The sequence below is a fragment of the Bombus huntii genome, chromosome 6, assembly GCF_024542735.1.
Source record: "Bombus huntii isolate Logan2020A chromosome 6, iyBomHunt1.1, whole genome shotgun sequence".
Classification (NCBI taxonomy): Eukaryota; Metazoa; Arthropoda; class Insecta; order Hymenoptera; family Apidae; genus Bombus; species Bombus huntii.
The window spans coordinates 1,187,037-1,209,448 of NC_066243.1; the positions used below are offsets into that span (position 1 = coordinate 1,187,037).

Consider the following 22,412-nt stretch of genomic DNA (forward strand, 5'->3'; position numbering starts at 1 on the left):
TGTTATAAGGGAACTTTTGCAGCAGAATCAAAGTACTAACGTATAAAGTAAACGTAAAACAGAAAAAGAGTTATTGAAAAATTAAAAGCTCAGTAACTGACTTTTATTTATAAGAGTTAGCTGTTTCATTCGACCCCCCCCCCCCCCCAAAGAAAACTTCTACTTGTCGTGTTTGCAAGGTTTCTTCTCTTAAAAATTATATTTCCATTAATTGTACTCTATATTACTGCATTCATCTATTCTAAAACCATGTTTTTCACCATCACTTTATTTACCGTGACCATTACTTACATTCTTTCTGCGAGCATTTAAAATAACTTCTCATTTCTGCTTTTTCTTAATCAGTGCCTTTCATATATTTTACACTAACTAACTAATAGGCTTGAACGAGCTATTATACTCGTTAAAATATGGACAGAACACTACACTAGTTTTTACGCTTTCGTTTGCTGATTCTCATTTGTCTCGAGTGCTGACAGTTTAATTTTAATCTTTAAATGTAGCTGCCATGTCTAGTTACAAGATAAGCTTCGCTATTAAAGAAGGAAGTTTTGTAATAAAATATGACAGTGGAGATAAAACAATCTTGAAACTAAGACGAGGTTTCACAACTTTTATGTTACTTTTTTTATTAATCTTTTGAAATAGCTACATTTTGGGATAATAAACGTAAAAATTCAAAAATTTGAACAAACATGCAGAACACATTGAAGTTCTCAAGCAAAGCTGGAAAACATTTGTCCTATGTGGTTTTTATTTCGCTCGTCCCTGCGCTGTGTCGTCGAATTTGTTAGTTAATTTGTATACCGACCGTTTCATAAATCAATGCTAAATAATTTACCCTTTCCATTTTGCATAAATAGATATTCTATAAATTGTTTGTTTGCTATTTACTGAACTGTGAAAATAAATTCTGAGTGGTTTGCAAGATTATCAATCCTCGATAAAGCAGATGTCCTTTTTTATCAAAGATAACGAAATCACAGACGAGGTTCTCGCGATTTGTTTTCAAGTGTCTTATCTTCTGTTTCGAATCTTATACTATCTAACATCTTTTTAGAGGCCCTTCAACTTTTTAAGTCTTTCTAACTTCGTAATAACTACGTAAGATACATAGGCATGAAATGTTTTGTTAAATTCCTAGGGTTCTTGATTTTATATAATAGCTAGTTTCAAAGAATAAATCTGTCATGTAGTTTGAAATTGTACTTTTTAGTTGCTGCATATTTATTTATACTTCATATTTAGCATACGATTGAAATTTAAGTTTTCTTTAGTTCTGCCATTGGTTACCAATCGAAGTACATTTTTTAAATATTTTTGGAGAAGAAGAGCGAAATCAAAATATGAAATTTCAGTTTCGGCAATCGATACGTTCGAAAGATATACAAATTTTGTCTGAACCATTTTTCATACTACTCGTATTTTCCCAGATATTTGAGCGTTTTGACAGCTAGATAGGGCATACTATTGATCTTGGTATATCACACACTTGCGACGAAAGTGAAGCGATTCAAATAACGCGATTTTCGAGTTATCACTATGAAAATCTGGCGATTATGAGATGTTCAATTCATCTTGTTCATTTAGCTTCATAATTTGGCCAGTAGAGAGCAGTTATTTCGCCCTTCTCGATTCGTGTTACTGTATTTTATAAATTATAAATGTGTACGTCTTATTGTAAGTTGTGTTTTGACTAGAAAGAGATCCTCCAAAAGTTCCTGTCAAAAATGAAAAATAAACTAAAAACGAATAAAACACATTTAAAATACATTTCATGAATTTGTTCATTCGTTCTATTCATAAATTTGATTTAATTACATTCTAAAATAGCTTTCCTATTCTGTATAACATACTTTCTCAAGTTGAGTCACGTTCGTGGCAAGTGTTCGATGCCATCGACAAATTTAGAAATCAAAATTTTCGAAATTGCGTTTGGAAATCAGATCTATCCAAAATCTTTTATCATAGAAAATAGGAAATAACCTCACGAAGCCTTTCTAGATCTTTCGAACGCACAAGGCACTTGTGTAAAATAGAAGACATTTAATCGATTTTGATAATCTTGGAATATATCGTCAAATATTTATCGATATTTTGAATATCTTTTCCCATATATTCAACCATCGCTCGTCTTTAATTTTCAGGTTATAAAACAATGTATGATTAATATTTTACGTGTTATTTAACAATTTACTTTGAATAAATGTTTACCGAACAAAAATTATCAGTGACAGTAACTATATTTGTTACATTTACGAGCTGTCGAAGATCAGAGCGAAGTGCAACATTCTGTACATCAATCGATTCATCGAAAATCATTTTACGCAAGCGTTGGCAGCCGCTTAATGGCGGTCGGATATTAATTTAGCCCAACCTATGACCTATGACCTATTGATTTTTCTTTATTTGTACAATATTAAATTGGCTGTAAAAAAATGCGGCTTACTCTAGAATGAAATGTAATCTGGATTTAATTGAAATTTTTAACGAATATCTCGGAAATTAAATTTGAGCAGAATATACGTACGTATGGGAAAAAAATAGTCCGAACGTCGATAATATTTCAACACCGTCGAAGTCGGTAAAGTGCCTCGCCTATTCTACGTAATTACCACGCACAAATTGCCAAAATAAAGATTTCATGTTTCACGCTTTTCTCTCGATCGGTCACCGACGCCATTCGAAACTGCAATCCTTATACAAGGTGGTTCGTAAATAATAGTACAATTGGGTACAGGATGATCGTACGTGAGAGAGTAAGTCGAAAATATGCACTTAAATATTTTCATATTGCGCTCTGTTTCTGAGAAGATGGAATTTGAAAATTGATCAGGTTCTACATTTTTTACTTATTCTCACTTAACCTGTCGATTATTTATTCATGTTCAGTACGTAATTAGTCACATTTTCAAACTCGATCTTCTCGGAAACGGACCGTCGTACAGAAAAATTGTATTCTACATTTTTGTCGTATTTTTTCTCGTAGAATCGCCTCGTACCAAAATTCTACCATCAATTACGGACCATTGCGTATAATTAAACAAACTGAACGTAGTCTAATGAACGCAATATAAAACCAAAAGATAGAGAATTAAACAACCGCGCGTAATTCCGATGTTCGAATTCCGAAATTCGATGACTGCACAGTGGTCGACGTACTATTCGTATGTAGAAGCAAGGTATCGTTGTTTGTACGCGTTATCAACATGCCGCAGGCACGACAACGTAATCCTAAATCTTCGATGCAGAAACTTTCATAGTGGTTTCTTCAATCATTTTGTTTGCACTTGGTAAATGCAGACTGGGGAGAGGAGTATATACGAGAGAGGCTGTCTAAGAGCAGGCGAAGAATGGCTAGAATTGAATCTCGTACCTGTCGCTGGTACTGTTGTCAGCACAATGGTCTTACAGGTACATTGCCGTTGAAACGTGTCACTGACTGTGCTAAATAAGAGTTTAAACTTTCTCTTTTCGTTTATACAATTTCTACGATTGCTTGGACATCGATCGATGTATACATATATATTGATAACCAACTATTTATTCTATTAATTACTTTATTGTTATTCTATCGTATATTTACGAATTATTCTATCTTAATTCTAATGTATATTTACAAATTGTTAGAAGTAAAAGTAGAATCCTAATTCTATAGAATTTTTATTTTATTCTCTAGTTTTGAACACAGACTTCTATATATTGTTACACTGCTAACTTCTTGTGTATTCCCAAAGAACATAACCTAACAAACACGAAGATGGTACCTCGCTGGGGGTAGCCACCCATATGATAATCAAACAGCCAAAAAATTCTGCCAAATGTCCAAATTGGACAAATTGTGAATGTGAAATATTAAATAAGAAAAAAAAACTACTTGTGTATGAAGCGTCCATGTTATGTACTACGAAAAGGTAGGGAACTGCGTGTAACATGGAACACCCAGTTTTTAAAGCTGCCCAAAAAGAGAAACGGACGTTTCTCTAACGAAATTAACACGTTAATGGTTAACTATGCAGAAGCTTAAATGTGTCGAAGTAATTGAAAGGCAAAATAAAATACGTCTAATGCGACGAGCTATAAAGATAGTAGCCAATATGAAATACCTAGAAAAGAACACTCTATTTTTATTGAGAAGAATAAATATTTATTTAAAGAAAAAGGACAAGTGAGCAAATATCTTCCATTTTTTTAACTTGTATTCCATCATATTAATTTTCTTTCGCGCACCTGAGGTACATTCGTCGTATTCCCGATGAAAACGACGAATATGTTGCACCGATTTTTCACTATTCTTGTCCTTTTCGTAATTGCCGCCAAAAAATAAACATAGTCCTGTATCATCGTGGTCGTTAGAAGTGACGATATCGTTGACGTGTTCTACATTACGTACACCTAATGTGATTTTCTCGAAAACGAAGCCAGCGATTTTGTTATTCTTCATTTTCGTCTTATTTTGAACCATAGGATCTCTCTATTTTTTTTTTTTTTTTTTTTTTTTGATACTGCAAATATTTAGATACGTTTCTTTTGTGTAATTAAACTGATATTGTTAGCGAAGTTGCAAAGTATACTAATACCGTCTCTTACAAAGCAGCAATAAATTCGATAATAAAACAGATTGTAAAAATAATTTTGATAAATTATAAACGAGCCGATTGCTTCATTTCATAGTTCTCGATTGCAATGCAATGATCGTGACATGCAACATTCGTCTGATTTGTCGTCTGACAAAAATTGAATAGGAAAATTACGTTATAACGTAAATTCCTGCTTTTTTTTTACATTCACAGCGTAATTCGCAAAATTTTACTTGGCGCGTCTTCGCGATAGTAGAAATAGGTGTAATATGAGGAAAATATTTCTTGTATGTCCTGGCACGTTCAAAGTCTCGCAAAAGATGAATTCGCATTAAAGTGCTCGGTGAAATGTAACTTTTAAAATGATATATCGCGGGCATGAAGTTGATAAAGGAGTGAAAAAAACGATGTATGACCAAGCAGAGGAAACGCTATATAAATAGCTTGACTTTTTTATGCTTTTATTACACTATTGGATTAAAGTAAAATATGTTTCTAACAAAAGATTATTTTAATATCGTGAAAAATTGCCAATATATTGAAAATTTAATACCGATACCGTTTATTCGATGCACAGTAAATACGAGTAAAATAAACGTAGTAAAATATTTTTGAATCGTAGTGAGCATCGTAAAAGTTATAAATCGCACGTACTAGCTTTTTATTAAATTCAGTTTGTATAATGTTACTCTGATCAGAAATTCACGTTCTAACGAATCGTTGGTTAACATAATATAAATAATGCAAGTGAAATATTCGGGTTCATGTCTACTTAGTTGAGGATTTTCTGTAAAAGAAAAAGTGGCGTAAGACGTAGATAAAACTTGCTACATGGCTGACGTATTTTCATATGTTGTTAGAAACGATACAAATCTCTTCTTTTTTTTTTTTTTTTTTTTACATAAAAGGATAAAACTCGTCGACCTGTACAATGCTTTAGTTTGTTAGTTGAAATAGAGGAATGAGAATGAAAACATTTTGGAAAAATAAGAAAATGATCGACCGATGTCAAGCTAAAGATAGAAAAATAGTGCTGGCTTTTTCCTATGCAGAGAAATATTGAAAAAGGATTATCGATGACACGCGATTCAGAAAAGTATCAGAAAGAGAAAGTTTTAACTTTTTGAACGATGTAATTCTTAGTTGAAATAACAAATTGCAAACATGGTGTCGCATGTAACTGTAAAGTGTACCATGTTCTAAGTATGTTAAATTATTTATTCACCTTCCTTGTTTGATTTGCTTGAAGCACATTGTTTTATCATATATTTATATACCTTTTAATAGCCGCTGTTTCTGTAATAATATGTACGATCACTATGTGCTGGAAAAGTAAATATAACTAAACACGTGGCTACGTAACGAAGCAAGTAAGTATGTAGGAACATTGGAAATTTTAATAAGCACGTGGTAAAATGGATAAACAGCGTGTTTTACATTTATAGTTCGTATATTTGCGTTTAGAACGGTAAGTACTTCTAATGCAAGATAATGTTTCAATTGCAAGATTATACCACGCTAGCTTCTATACTTCACACGTAATCATTTTCTACTGATTTTGTTAAGTATTACGGTACAATTGTACATGGTATAGAAAACAGACCGATTGGAAACGAATATTTTAAAAAATTTGAGAAACTATACTAATTTATCGAGGAAAGCAAAATTATTGCGAACCTGACATTATTGCGTAAGCACTAACAAAAGTTCTACTTTAGATCGAGTCTGTATAAATTTCATCCGTATTGCCTTACCGACAGGGTACGTGTACCTTTCGTCGTAACCGAAACGGAAAAAGTTGCAGCATAAGAATTGGCAGATTAGTTTAACTGGTTTTGGTTACGTATAAGTATTATAAATGACCAAAGTGGACGTCACAAATGCTGAAAAAAGATTCCGTTATCGATAATGGTTATCGGTAATCGAAAGGAAATTTCATCACAGACAATGGTTATCGATAAGTAAAAAAAAATTCGTCACGGGAAACAGATATTGGTGAGCAAAAGAAGGTTTCGTAGCGAATACTAATTATTAGGTTATTGGTGACGAAGAAAATTCTCTCGCGAATAATGGTTATCGGTAATCAAAAAAATTCTCTCACTTATAATGGTTTTTGGTGAGTGAAAAAAAATTCCTCCACGAATAATGGTTACCGGTAACCAAAAAGGAATTTTCCCGTCGATAATAGTCATCGATAAGCAAAATCCTCTTGAGCATCATTTATAATGGTTATTCGTAACTGGACTACTTGAAAATTAATATCGTTTAATCATTTAATTGTTAAACGAATTTCTTCAAGACTCGAGTCTTTTGTTTAAACGAAAATTACCTTCTTGCCAATGAGCTTTTTCAAAAAAATTCTCAAAACCAATTGTTATTTCTGATCTCTGCTTACCAATCTATGTTCAGCTTATTTAATGCATGTAGCTTCCCCATATTCTATGGCAATATAACAAATGGACCACTTATGCAAACTTAAAATCCAACGTATGTAATATATGTTTCCCTTGTCTGATAATCAGCGCAATAAATTATGGCCAAGTCGCTGTATAATCATGACATTCGGGAGATTACGTTTCCTTCCTTAGCGTATACAATAAAAGTCTGAGGGAACGTACGAAATGTCATGCGAGCGGCAAACGGTTGCATATTTCAGGCGCAACTGCCTCGTTGTCTCGTACGATGTCAGTCATACAGATACTGGCATAAGTCATATCTGTTGAATTCTGACAGTTAGTACCGATGTTACATCTATAAAAAGATATTTCTTAAATATCCAAACCCTTAACGCTCAAGTTCATAACATTAAATAAGTAGGCGTTAAACAAGGATAAGAGAATATTCTGAAAATAAATAAAAAACAAATTGAAATTTATTTTTCTTTTTTTTTTAAAAAAGATTGTATAGGGGCGTCACGCCAAATGGTCGTAATAATTATTTTCCCTCTTTTTACTGCTACAGGCAATTGCTGTATTGTGCACTGGTTAAATTAGGCTTGACACGTATCATCTATACCACTACTATCGATGAAGTAATAAATTAAATGCGACTATAAAGTGGTGAATAATTGCATGGATATTGGCAATTTCCCGCGAATATTATGAAATTAGTTTGTAACAAAGAAGATTATGCAGAAAATTTAATGAACCGTGAATGTGATCACATGATATCTGGAACAGATTATAATTTGTTATACAGGGTGGTTGGTAACTGGTGGTACAAGCGGAAAGGGAGTGAAAATATAGAATAAAAACATTTTTGTTTTAATTTTTCCATCGAGACAACGACCTACAGTGAGATCCGTTATAACGAGACGCGATAATGCACGCGATAGTGCACGCGTACCGACCGAAAATTCAAAGTCGATTTTCTAGAAAACAAAGCCTCGAACGAAAAATTTTTATTCTATATTTTCGACTTCTTTTTTCGCGTAGAATCATCCCCTTTCCGCTTGTACCGCCAGTTACCAACCACCCTGTATATAACATATAAAATATATTATGAATTATATTATGATTTATCTATTTATTCATTATTAAACAAGTTTAATATTTATTCTTTTATATTATAATTCAATAGATAACAGTAAGATATTGTAATAACCATTAGAGTAATTTCTAAACTATATTTTCCTTAATCAACCGGTTTATTCGGATGATATCGTTGTTTTTTCTTGTCTAGTTTCCTATTTTGATCAAATACAAAATTACAGTTGTTTCTTCTCGATATTGTAAAAAGAGACAAGTAGGAAGGATCAAAGAATTCGATCAGAACTAGGAGTATTGTCTTATTTCCTTAAATTCAAATTCCAGAAATATATCAATGATGCAACATATCCTAACGCGATAAAATTCGTTTGGGCAAAGTTGTTAACTATTCGCGTGTACGTCTAAAATCATTAACGTTTATTATTAAGCGAAACGAATACTCTGTGTATATGAATAAGCAAACATTAGCAAACACAGGGTTTACTGTCACATTCACACGTACATACGCTGAAATGTTCGAATTTGCATTAGCAGCACGGAATATCCTTACGGGCATCGCTATGTCTATTCGACAGATCAGAATCAAGGCAGAATCGCTGTGGTTTCACATTGGATTGATTTCATTAATTTCTTTCTTCTGTTTTCGCGTGTTAGACTCGGTTAATTAATTTTTTAAGTAGACAGTGATACGCGCGAATGAGCGAGAATAACTCTAGAAATACGCTATGAAAACCGTGAGATGGAATAAATTGGCAGTCTCGAGTAACTTCGCCAAGTTCCAAACGAGAACTCTTAAGTAATTGGAGCATCTATCGCCTTGCTAATGAGGCAGTCGCACAACATCACGATATCGTAATAGAGGCGAAATAGTGAAAAAGATTCCAGTAGAACCAGGCGGCAAGTTAGACGGGGGCGAAAGAAAATAAGGGAAGAAGGACGAACGAGGCAGCTAAAAGCGTTGCGTGGTTACTTCAACTCTGGGAGGTACATAAATGTAAGGCGCCGTGTAATAAAGTGGGCTTGTTACTTAGCCTGCCTACTGACGTGACGTTCTACACAGCCGGCTTGTACTTCCTTATCAGTTTCTCTGCTTTTCTTTCACGCTCCGTAATATTCGTAATATCTAGCTACGTAATATTAATGCAGAAAAGTTTACGTAACAATTATTTATATACAGTTCCTCGCGTTTTAATATTCTGACACGACTTTGTCCGCGTATCCAGGCTGAGCTAGAACATGTAGGAACATAGGGCAGGATCTGATTCGGCACAGTAAAATGAGAAGAAAAGTTCACGTATAAACGTATAATAAATATTAAAATATTAATAATAAAAATATTCACGTATAATGTTGTGAACACTGTAACACCTTTCTTGCCTACCTTCAGAGAAATTACTCCAAGTGATCAGGTCCAGCTTCGATAGAGACGCATCATAGATTGTCCAACTGGTTCGAGCAGCTTACACGGACACGTTAGCGAATTTGGTCGTCACGTTGAGTTTCCTAAGGAGTTTCAACCTTGTCGATTGACATTTTATGAACAAGAGATTTTAAACGCCTTCATAACTAATTTTTGTTTCATATTTGGTAAACTATTTACAATCAATTCTCTTTGAGAATTATAAGTAAATTATTTTGGCGTGGTACTGTAACTTGGATTATAAGAGTTCATAGTATGTTTGATTCTAGTTGAATCTAATGCTTCAATCTAAAGGGTATTGTCTTTTTAATCTGCGGTCAAGTAATTGGGTAACTAATGGGTTTTGGTGGTTGTTAACTCTTATATTATATCTGTTTCTGAACTTGGATATTTCTTCTTTAACTGTGGGTATCTCAAGGTCGCGATGTACTGTTTCGTTGGTAACATACCAAGGTGCATCTATTAAGGATTTTAGAGTTTTTGATTTTCATGACCAATGATCGGATTGATTCAGATCTGGAAAGCTGGTCAGGAAATAAGCATAGCATGGCCTATCCATGTGGCAGGAAATTTTTGATCTACCAGGCATGTAAATATGAAACCGGAATTTTTGTATATACACGTTTATTGTATGAAAATGATTAAAAATATTTTATTCGAAGTATTGCCCATCGCTAGCTATACATTTTTCCCACCTGTCTGGCAATTGGTGGATGCCATGCCAAAAAAACTGTCGCTCTTTTGAGGCAAACCAGTCATCGAGCCATTTTCGTACATTTTCGTAAGAAACGAAGTGCTGGTCAGAAAATGCGTGTCTCATCGATGCAAATAAATAATAATCGTACAGAGCCAAGTCTGATGAGTAAGCCGCGTGCGAAAGTATTTCCCAACTGAACGCTTCGATCGTTTTCTTGACCGGTTTTGCTGTATGCAATGGTGCATTATCACGAAGCAAAATTACTTTGTGTCGCCTTTTTTGATATTCTGATCGTTTTTCACGCAAAGCTCGATTCAAATCGATCATTTGTCGTCGGTAGCGCTCGGTATTAACGGTTTCGCTAGGTTTTAACAGCTCGTAATAGATCACACCCTTCTGATCCCACCAAACACAGAGCATTGTCTTCCGTCCATAGCGATTTGGTCTTGTAGTCGATGTCGGTGGTTCGCCTGGAGCTACCCATGATCTTTTACGCTTAGGATTCTCAAAATATATCCACTTTTCATCGCCAGTCACAATTCGGTGGAGAAATGACTTTCTTTTGTATCTGGCGAGCAGCATTTCGCATGTGGTTTTTCGGTTTTCCTGCTGTCTTTCATTCGGTTCGTGTGGAACCCATTTTCCCATCTTCTAGATCTTTCCCATGGCTTTCAAACGCATGGAGACGGCTTCTTGTGTCACGTTTAATCGATCAGCGAGTTGTTGTTGCGTTTGAGCGTCATCCTCGTCCAACGATGCTTGCAATTCGCTGTCTCGAAACTTTTTCGGTGGTCTTCCACGTTCTTCGTTCCTCGCGTCAAAATCGCCACTTCTGAATTTTTTAAACCACTCAAAGCCCTGTAATTTACCAGGAGCATGCTCATCGTAAGCTTCGACGAGCATTCGATGCGATTCTGCAGCAGTTTTCTTCAAATGGTACCAGAAAATCAATGCTGTCCGCAAATCGTAGTTTCCAGGCACAAAATTTGACATGTTCAACGCTATTACAAACTACGCTGTTGTATGAAACTTGTATTGTTTTGAGTCGAAAATGTTTGTGAGATGTCAACAAAGACTTTTGGCATCAATGACGCAGTTTAGTGACAACTACATTATCAGCTAGGGCCATCTATAGACAAATTCCGGTTTCATACTTACAGGCCTGATAAGTAGTGTTTAGTATCACAAAATAAACTGTGATTCGACACCGAGATCATATCGAGTATGTATTTATGTGAACTTTACTGTTTATGTTAGCTTGCTGATACAGTCCCTGCCGCACTTCTCGCATGTTCTGACTCACCTTGTATATTGTATGTACATATATTTATTTCTCCATTCATACATCATAGTTTTTGGATACACTCAATCGTCTTAAGCCTAAATTACACTTGAACGATAAACGTAAAACCCAGGATCTACAGCCTATACATAGATATCTGCGGTAACAACGTTTCTATGGTTTTTATGACAACTCAGTTCTCTTAGCAATTGCTCAGGTTTCCTGCTATTCTATCCATGTATTTGTTGCTTTGTGTAAAAGAGGATGATTTAAATATCTTACTGCTTATTCTACGAAAATATGAACCATTTCTTGTAGCTCGAAAGTAAATAATTTCTCCCTAACAATAGCTCTTATACAGATACAAATAGCAATAAATGGAGAGATATTTCCATGTTTAAATATCAATATAATTAATCGTAATGGTATTTTCTTTTTATTAAAAGTTTCATCCAATAATTCTACGCATCTAATCATAAAATCGTTTTTAACTAGATCCACTTTCAACAACTTCAATCTCCCACTTCGTTATGTTCTCAGGTTCTGAAGTACTTTGAAGATACACGGCCACTTGAGAGTAAATCTATCGCGAGTTACACTCGATAGCGTTTGTCGCGAGTGACTCTCGAGAGCAGCTCGCGATAGTTTTACCTTCAAGTGGACGCGTACCTTTACGTCTTCAGCCTCGTCTACACTGACAGACAACTGTCCATAGACAACTTTCCACAGTTAATCTGTGCACGTTGTTCGAGAAAAATCGGGAAATAACAGCAGGTAAAATGCAAGTTTCCATTGCGATAGAAAATAAGGGACTACGTCTATGGACAGATGTTAGAAGAACGTGGAAACGACAACATGCAGTTCAATTTAATCGTCTGTACGCTGCCAGGCTTTGTTTTGATTTTCTTTCTTTCGCCACCGGTTCGGCAACAATTCTCGCCTTCCTTTCTATTTTCGGACCAACTTTCCATAATAAAATGTCAAAACCAGTTTTCGACATCCTTACAAAATTCTTAAATCCAAGGCCGTCTTCTAGGCTTATTTCCGCAGGAAGATCGTTTCTATAGTGACAACTATTAATTGCGGATTTTTATACAAGTTCATGTTTTTGAGAATATAATTAAAAAGGTGTAGGCTCAGTAGGGAATTGTTTTACCTGTCAAGCATTATAGAAAGTGTTACGCTTTGTACATTTCATACATTTCTTCATATTATGTGCATTCTCTGCAATATTGTATTGTCAAATTTTCCACGAATCCATAAAAATCCGCAGTCTACTGACAGTCTTCGACTAAAGATCTCCGAAATAGTTTAACAGTTCTCTGCTTTATCTTCCGCAAATTACAGAATGTACAATGTGCCCCATAAGTCGCGATAGCAACCTTGCTCAAAGACACGGACCTGAACACGCTCCAACTTTATCACCAAAACTGAATCAAATATCTGACACCTGCGGCATTCTAAACTCTATCGGACATATCCTAATCATCTGTGCTAAATACGATATTGCAAGGGTATAGCACGACCCAACTAATTTGTCCAATGTGTTACAAAAGGAAGACTCGTGCGAGAAAGTTCTAAGTTTCCCCAAAGATATTGATTTGTACAACATATTATACGTAGGTACGCTCTGTGCCACTAATCATCCTCACCGTAGTCACTAATAATCTCGAAAGGTGCATGTGACCTTAAGCGCATAATAGAAAAAAAAGAGACATAACCGGAGACACTAATTAGGTGCGATTGCTGTAGCTGCAGGTATTACATTTTGTTTATGTCCGCTTTCTCGTCTCGTTGGACAGGCTATAAGGGTGTGCGGGTACCCGAAATTATGGGTTGGGGCCATTGTGGTCGTGCAAAAGGTCGGCTGATACAAAATTACGAGTAGCCGGAACCCTCATTAGGCTTTAGCCTTTAGACTGCAATAGACAAACGACATCGTGTGCAGACAGTTTGCATACATGATCCAATGACTGGCAGCGAACACTGTACGAAGACTATTATCTACGGACAGTATCTGTGAGTTTTATCTTTTTTGTTATTTAATTTATACTTTACAATTTATCCAGCTGGACAGCTCTGTGAGTGTAGACGAGATATTCACGATGCATTCAGCAGAAGGTATTTTAGTCGACATGCTGCGGCCAGATTCTCTGGAAACAATATTCCTGTTTTTTGGTAAACGTATTCGGATTACTTGTCACGTCCAAACTCTCTCACGCGTCTTCCGAAAATTCGATCCTGTGTCACCCGATAGCTACGTGACTTCGAGCAGCCAGCTATCCTTGAACGTTTGGATTACTCATTCTCACGAAATCCCGTCTGACCATTCGCAGGCTAAAACTCTGCTATAAAATAGAAATAACGAGATAGAAAGGTAAAATATAAAACGTACGAGAGCGTACCGTTTAGTATTAGCTGAATTGACTTTGACGATATTATAATTTCGTTTACCATGTAACATGTACATAAACGTTTCTTGTGATTTAGTAGTAACTCTTTTATGCTTATAAAAATTTGAAATTATGTAAATGAAACGTAGAATCTGATAGAAAAAATTCCATTGGAAAAAAAGAGAGTATGTGCAAATATCTTTTGCAATGTCTTTATGTAAACACGTTACGTCACGAAGTTAAAATGGTTAAAAACGAGTACTATTATTTATATTAAATATTATTATATATATTTATGGCTGACAATGTACATACATATGTATTTATTTCTTTCGTTTTCTGTCCTGTCTATTTTCTCGTTTCACTGCATCTCACGCTGTTTCTACCAAATATTACATTGGACTAACAACTACATTCGCGAGGTTCGAGAGCACAACGGTAAGCCAAAGTAGCCAATCGCCTTTGTTTTGCAGAACTATGAAGTTGCCAAAGTGATTTATGAAAAAGGTTGTATTCAAGCTGGGGAGGAATGGGTGGAACGAAATCTTCTTGCAATTGTCACTGGGGCGGTTACCACGGCATTTGCACAGGTATAATTTATTATTTTCAACATATCTTTATGCTTGCTATTTAATTCATTAATTACACGTTATTTCTGTATCAAATCTGTATTATTGATAATATTGTACTACATTATTATGATAATGTCACACTGTATTATTACGATAAACGTTAAATGTCAAATATAATACGAGAATCGTCCAGATAGTGATACCTGTTTTGACGTATTAATAACAATGCAAATGCATTTTAAAGATGTTTCTTTATTCGTAACTTTAGCATACGTACTTGGAATATTTATCGTAACGTGAGACGAGCTTTTTACCTGCGTTGTACAAGACGATTCCACTAACGTTGGAATGTTGTGTTCTCTACTATGATGAGGTAAATACTGGATTGAAAAAGTAGACTTTCCATGCAATCGTTTGACTGGATTACTTACTGCAATGGTACCACTCTACTGCACTGAAAACACTGTTTACATTATTCCGGTTACGATCCAGTGCTGGATTGGATCACTACAATGTTACTAGACCAATGTAAACGCAGTTTTACGTCCTCAACATCCAGAAAGCGTAAAGGTGCGACAGACGGTACTTCGTTATCGACGGGATGTTCAATTTGCATCGTGATTTTAAACGAACGAAACTTCTACAATATTAGTTATTCAGACACGGAATTTGGTATGATTTGTGTCAACGTATGATTGAAGCTAGGTGGCCTTCTATAAGCACATTGCGTCGTTTTATATGACTTTACTTTCTGGACGACTCTCGTATCTAGACTGCGGATTATTATGTATTTATGATAAACTTGAAAGTGCAAAAATCCATGAAAATAAGGAACTGCATAAAAATCCGCTGATAATATCGATTCCTTCGTTGTTATTTTATTGCTTATCTTGAAAAATTCTTCGAAAACTGAAAGTAAACTATTTTTTACTTTATAGTTTGTACACGTGATGAATTTATTGGATTTGCTATAACGTATCGGCGTTGTAATTCAAATATATTTTGTATTAACCGCATATACATATTTGGGCATGTATACGCATCGAAATGCTTGAAAATGGGAAAACATGTTGCACGAAACCAACAACGGAAGCAATTTGTTACCTACGTTAATTTCTGCCGAAAGATTAATATTCACACGCTCGCTGGTAATAAGATAGCACACGTGTACTATCATTAGATTCTCTTCGAATTTCAGAATTCCTGAAATTTTACAAATAATACACAGGAAACACCTAAATATCATTATTAAATGGTCGCATAAAAAAGCTCCAGACGACAAAATTACACTTGGAGGACCAGATGCAATGACAGATGAAATCTTTTCTGCAAGTAATTTTTTTAGGGAGACTTGGAGGTTATTTTCTTTTTAATGAAATTACGTATTATTGTGCACACCAGTCTACATGCTTCTTTATCCTTTGTAAAAGCTGTTAAAGTGTTCGTATCTAAAAATTACTAGCCCAAAAGATATTTTAACTTGAATTTCGTTAAACTTATTGTATGAAAGACAAAGAAAATCGGAAGACAGAATTACTTGCAATTTTCCTTGTCTTCTATAGGCAAATTCAACAAAATTAACAATGTATTCGATATAATATCTAAATATCATTTGATTTTTATATTTCATCTGTAAAAATGAACCTCTACTCCACTTTTTATTAATCTCCGAATTTTGTTATATAATTAAATGCATGATTAATATTCAATTTTCAGGAGGAGAATGATTTACTTTCATAAATTCAAACAATAGAAAATTCTGAGGCAAATTTGGAAAACAGCGTTCGTAATATCGTCACTTTTATCTACTTTGTAATTTTTTGTTGAGTGATCTAATATAGCTTCTGAACAATTCGAATATGAAAGCCAGCGATATAATGTTCAGCTTTACAATGAAATATTATCACAAGATAGTATCTATACCACTCGTCGAGTAATTCTAAATCTATCCCTGAGAATCTAGCGATAGCACACGAGTACTATACTTTTATCGAGAAGCATATTTCTCAATTACTTGTAACGATTATCATATTACTAATGGCATTTTATATAAGAACACTGGAAGCACAAATTATTTGCAAGATTATTGTCCATTATTAGATATCACGTATCAATTGAATAATTTTACTGTCGTTAATAAAATGTTAATGAAATTTTTATGTTATTTCCAGATTCTGGGAATCTGTTTCGCTCAAAATCTTCGAGCGGACATATTCGCACAAAAAGCAAAGTGGCATTGACAATTTCGGGCCCCCACGGCGGTCTAGCATCTTATACTAATAGATGCTGATCAGTTGCGTTGATCGAACTGGAAAAGTCGTCGAAGATCTCGAGAACTAACAGACCTTTGACGTAAAAATCGACACAGTTCCACGTGGAAAGTGCAGGATTCAAGATTCAAACGTCCGAACCAAATCGACTAAAGATACAGATATTTTTTCACTCTTCAATTGCTGACACAATTACGAAGACTGCGTACTTCGACGAGCTTCGTGATTTCGTGCAAATACATCACTCATGATCACCTATAAATGTTTATAACTAAAGTCTCGACGTTTTATCATCCAACGTTTATATTGCATTTTATAAATTGACAAGCGAATCGTTAAACGACGGATCACGTTTAAAGGACGATCAAAGTTCCAAAGTTTCAGTGATAATTATCATTATTAAATTATCACAGCAGCGTATCATTTAGTTTATAATGACGATATAGCTCAGCTTAATGCGGCAACTTGTTGCATATCCTCAACTAACTATTTTATTGCCAAAATGACGCGAAGAAAACGGTGTCAAAGTTCCATCGCTGTTTCGTTTTATTTCTGTATAAACTTATGGCGAATTTTATGACAAACCAAAACCGTTATCAATCAAACCTTAGATTCTTACATTGCAATTACAATTATTGCTCATCCTTATTGTTCTATGTTAAGGGATTATTCGAGCTGATCGGATTGAACACTTCTTGTGAGTTTACGTGCTTTCAAATATTGCGAACAATCTATGTTTAATTTATGTTTTTGCGTACTTTATAATCAGGCTGAGGATTTTTATACATTTCTGCGAAAAAGGACGCAGAAATGCATAGAATGCATATACCCAAAGTAGAGTACTCATTATATTTTCTAATAGATAAAACGAATCTCTATTGACTCTCTATTACTACGAAAATATAAATTTGCATAAAATCCACAGTCTATTTATACTCGCAACAATGACAAGTAGCGCGCTGTATTTTAGTTTAAGGCACTTTCATACATCATCGTTTCATCGTTATAATACAAGAAGCGTGTGAGCAAGAAGAAGAAAAATAAAGAAATTTGCTTTGAAGAAGCAAATCAATTGTAAAATACGATTCGTTCGAGGACTATAAAATGCGTAAATTAACAAATCGTCGAAAGTAATGCGTGTATTTGCAGCGAAAAGAGTGTTGTTCAACTTATCAGTAGACTGCGAATTTTTGTGCAAATTCAAGTGTTCCAAAATAGAATAGAAACTGTAGAACTTGTGAAGAATATCAGTTTACATACAAAGTATTATAAAAAAGCCCTATGCTTTGGATATCTTACATATCTTTTCATATTACGTGCATTCTGAGCGATTTTACATTTTCAAATATCCCATAAATGCATAAAGGTCCGCAGTCTACCCATCAATTTTCTCAAACCTTGCGCAAGCCATTTTCGTATTTCACGGTCTACTGGACTTCCTTGATACTCGGTTTGCGCCTGTCATAATTATAATTTGAGCGAACAAGGCGGAAAAAGACGTTGCCTCGGACTTTTCCGATTCTTCGTCGAGATCGATACCGTTCTTCTGTTCTTGACGAAGGGAAAGTCGATGAGTTCGGATAAGGCGCGTAGAAACAAGAGAAAGGGACAAAGAGCAGAGAGCAGAAGAGACAAATAAAGCAGAATAATGCCTGCTCGGTTTACGAGGAACGGTGTGTCGAGGCATTAAAGTCGATTGACGTGATGTCGTGGGGGCGCGGTGAACACGACTGAGCTCACCGCACAGCAAATTCTTGTGGCATGGCCACGAGAGTAAAAGCCATATAACACGCAAGTGTACAATAACCTTCTGTTGCTCCAATTGATCGTTAAAACGGTTGCTCGAGCCACATTGAACATATTGATCCTGTGCTACATGCCGACACGTTCCCTCCATCGGTAGGCCAGGTGCCTGTCGTATCGTATATGCTGCCGTCACGTGGCTAAATTATATCGACGAGAGACAGTAGCGGTGCTAGTTACTCTATAAATTAAAAAATATTGGCCCCTTAATTAATATGGACCAGTATGCAGATTCGTTCATTAACTGCCAACATTACACTCTGACACATCCTTTCTTCATTTTTTGACAAACAGGGCAAATATGTGTCAGAGTATCTCAACTAACAGCGAACACATGCGGTGACTAGTAGTATATGTATATATTCACTGATTCACTTTTATATTTTGCCTTCTAAAATGCCGTATCGGCTTCTTTTGCGTTGATTCTGTTTTACCGACTTAATCCACTGATTCGTGTAATTTGGTTCCTAAAGTTCGTTTTACATACTTCTCTAGTTTCCCGGTTGTACTTTCCTCTTTTATTTTCTCTTTTTCTTTGTTATTCCCCGTTCAAGCAGTGTATTTTTATAACAGCGCAAGTACGTTTAAACAGTGCGTTTTCCTTCTCGAATAGATAAAAATGGTTTGCGGCTCTAAAACAACAATGCCATGCTTGTAAATATTCAATGTATACATGCATACATTTGTACATACAGAGTGTTCTAGTTCTTTTTGGGAAGACGATGCTAGCGTGTTTCACAAGTGAAGATAAGAAAAATAAGTAAATGTTTACTGAAAAGTTATAACTGGATTGCGGATTTATATACATCTATGGAAAACTTTAAAGTGGAGAAATATATAAAATGCAGGTAATATATAATAAATGTTCAAAGTGAAGTAATTGTTATCTTTTATGGGTAAAACAGATGTTTATGTAGGTTTCATTGCCTTAGGTATGTAAATAAACATATGAAATCGCATACAAATCCGCAGTCTAGTTACAACAAATATACAGAATGATAATTGGTAATTGCTTCCTTTAAATGTAATAGTTAAACGAACATCAGTGTAAGCACTGGATGAGTTCATTTCTTGAGTTCCAAGATAGGATATTCCGCTGTTGGACTTTTATTTAAAAGATACGCGCAAAAACTGCTACAGAAATAGTTCATAATGTATTCACTGAATTGAAAAAGAACCGACAAGAAACTCGCAATGCAAAAGTGTTTGTAATTCAATAATTTCAAGTGGAACTAACATAAATTCCGCGAATCTGTTTCTACTTTATCGAACGAAAAACTGGAGCGTTGTTACTTCGTAATTTTGTTACAACTTCTCAAAAAATTATTTGTCACGCTATGTTTAGAACTCATAGACTCTTCGCAGCGTATGCTCGCATCGTTTTGCAGAAAAACTGAGACATTCTATATATCTGTAAACGTACCAAACGGAGCGTTCGTATCTTTTGCGTTCCTAATTCTCACGCGAACGAATGAAGAAAGAAGGAAAAGCGTCAAACTCTCTACGCTAAAAAACAAAATAGAAAAATGCATAGGTACTAAGACGAAGCAAAAGAATGTTTAAAAATTTAAAAACTAGGATCTTCGTAAAAAGTATCCAATTTGTTTCCTCGAATTTTAATAATTCCCAGATATGACTTAAATTAACTAAACTGAACAAAAAATTATAGTTGTTTATAAATAGCAACCACTTGTTATTCCTTGAATTAAGATGGATCATTTGCAAAATTAAAAGAAGAAATGTTATCGTTTACAGGAAATCAATGTTGCTAGAAAAGAGTAGCGTACTCGTTTTACACGATGTTTAACTGTTGTTCAAATAACCGAAGGAAACGTATTATACATTATGGATTAGGTTTGCTGTAAACCAGGCTTGTAGAGTGAACAATACTTTAAAAGATATATATTTCCAGAAAATAGTAATAATAATGAAAGAGAGAATACAAATATAAAGGATACTTGCGAGAATGACAATCATATCGAAATATAAAACAACAAAATGTAACTTACAATGTCTTGTAATATTATATTAAATTGCGTACGTGTTTGAATCGTTTCTCACACTTGTAACTAAAGCAGTTAGTTTCAATGAACATATGCAATAATTCTAGTCCGTCCGTTTGGTACATGAATCTCGGATATGAATTAAACCTTTCAATTGATCGCAATGACGGGACGTGTCGGCACCGCACATTGGTCCAACTTGTGTGCAAATTCTCGAAACAGCAAATTATTTCGTTGAGACGTTTGAAAAAAGGGTCAAGGATCGGGAAATGAATCAATGAAAATACGTCTGAAAATTCGATCGGTTGTCGAAAGATTGGTCTTTACGTATAATTTAGCGAAGGAACAACAATTATATGAAAGTATCGAGTCCAAACTAGTGATAGCATTTAAACATAGCAAAGAGCGGCTGGCCCGCGAACTTGGTGTTTTCAGTTTCAATGAAAATACTGTTTCATAGAGCGGAGTATCAAGAGATATCTTTAATCTTGATTTTCTTGTTGTTTCCCGAAATAATTTTTATACGAATATGCACATATGTACATATGCATTAAGATGATTCTTAATCTTACAAATAACTGATCTGAACGAGAATTATTTCTCTCTCATCTCGCGGAATTCTTCTAATCTGTGATATAATAATAAATGAGCCGCTTACTTGCCAAGTCGGTTGACTCGACGAAACAGAAAGCGAAGAATCTTAATGAACAGCGACCAAGTGCTTTGGCATTAAAATATCGAAAATTTTAAAAACAGGGTATAACCACTTTGGTCTGTGAACGACTCAAACAATGCCTCGATAATTCAAACACGATTGGATAACAATGAAGTGTACTCGAAAAGTATCCAAATTTAAACAATATGATATTTTAACACGTAATCCATACTCTTTCACTGCGTTGTTCAAAACTTTTAGTGCTTCTACTGTTTTTAAATCTTTCTCAAAGCTATAGCTATAAGACTTTTAAACTAGACTGACGAGCCCAAGGCTGAAGTATTTATGCGTTTTATTAAACAGGATTATGGAAATCTAGAAGCAATATTAATTGCAAATTGTGATACCGCTTGAATAAAAAGACTTCCAAACTGCTACAGTTAAATTTGGAAACTTCTGGAATACATTTTGTAACGTTTCGATCAAACTTATGGCATTAAAATGATAGTTCTTCATAGATTACAATAATTCCGGTGCATGAGAGCAAACGATTTCCAATGAAACATAAGAACCAAGTACATCATACGAAATGGTCCGTATAAAGTATTATGAGTTGTTTTCCAGAGGATTGTTAGACATAGTCGCCACACATTTTCTATTTAATAATTCACCTAATTTAATATTCATGGATGAAGGAAACTCTGTCGTTAAATGATCCTAAAGAGAAAATAGTACCATGACTGTGATAAGAGAAACAATGGAAGAAGAGAAGAGAGAAGAGAAGAGAAAGAGAGTGTGTGTGTATTTGACCACAACCTGCTAGTGAACTCATCTGTTAGGCTACCTACTATAACTGAAAGCGATACAATAAGATCACAAAATCGGCCAGTGGTTAAAGTTTACAGTTTTGATCACCGCAATCAATAATTTGAAATGTATTGGGCTCATAAGGACCCTAGGGCTACTAATTCTAGAACTACTTCTTCCTCTCTAAAAAGAAAAATAGTCTCCTTATTTATAATCTCTATTCCGGTTTTATGACTCATTGTACGACACGTTGAACTAAATGATATGAGAAATAGATTTTAAAAAACATAGGTGTAGCATACACACCCACTAGTTGCGTCTAGATCAATAGACAGGCGATATCAACTCTAAAACTATTCCTTCCTCTCTATAAAAAGAACATGTCCCTCTATTTATAACTTCTATTCTCATCTATTTTATGACTCATCGTATGAAACGTTGA

At 34.8% G+C, this 22,412-nt stretch overlaps 1 protein-coding gene and 1 long non-coding RNA gene across 6 annotated transcripts in view; one reads left to right on the forward strand and one right to left on the reverse strand.

The window, feature by feature from the left end:
* The window catches only part of LOC126866470 (tetraspanin-5), a 123,948-nt gene extending 104,751 nt beyond the window's left edge, over window positions 1-19,197 (forward strand). For 2 of the 4 annotated variants that reach the window (XM_050620074.1, XM_050620073.1), the window contains 3 exons: window positions 3,304-3,414; window positions 14,334-14,450; window positions 16,604-19,197. In XM_050620074.1, coding sequence (XP_050476031.1) covers window positions 3,304-3,414; window positions 14,334-14,450; window positions 16,604-16,672 — 297 coding nt within the window. In that variant the 3' untranslated portion in view covers window positions 16,673-19,197. The remainder of the gene's footprint in view (window positions 1-3,303; window positions 3,415-14,333; window positions 14,451-16,603) is intronic. The other 2 variants (XM_050620076.1, XM_050620075.1) reach the window with 2 other exon arrangements.
* LOC126866482 (uncharacterized) lies at window positions 10,832-15,101 on the reverse strand. Of its 2 annotated transcripts, none has more exons than XR_007689886.1 (2): window positions 14,747-15,101; window positions 10,832-13,815 (listed from the first exon to the last, which is right to left on the reverse strand). It is a non-coding gene; the product is annotated as an uncharacterized LOC126866482 (long non-coding RNA). The 2 variants fall into 2 exon arrangements; XR_007689887.1 differs by lacking the exon at window positions 14,747-15,101 and adding an exon at window positions 14,176-14,327.
* Window positions 19,198-22,412: the final 3,215 nt, after the last annotated feature.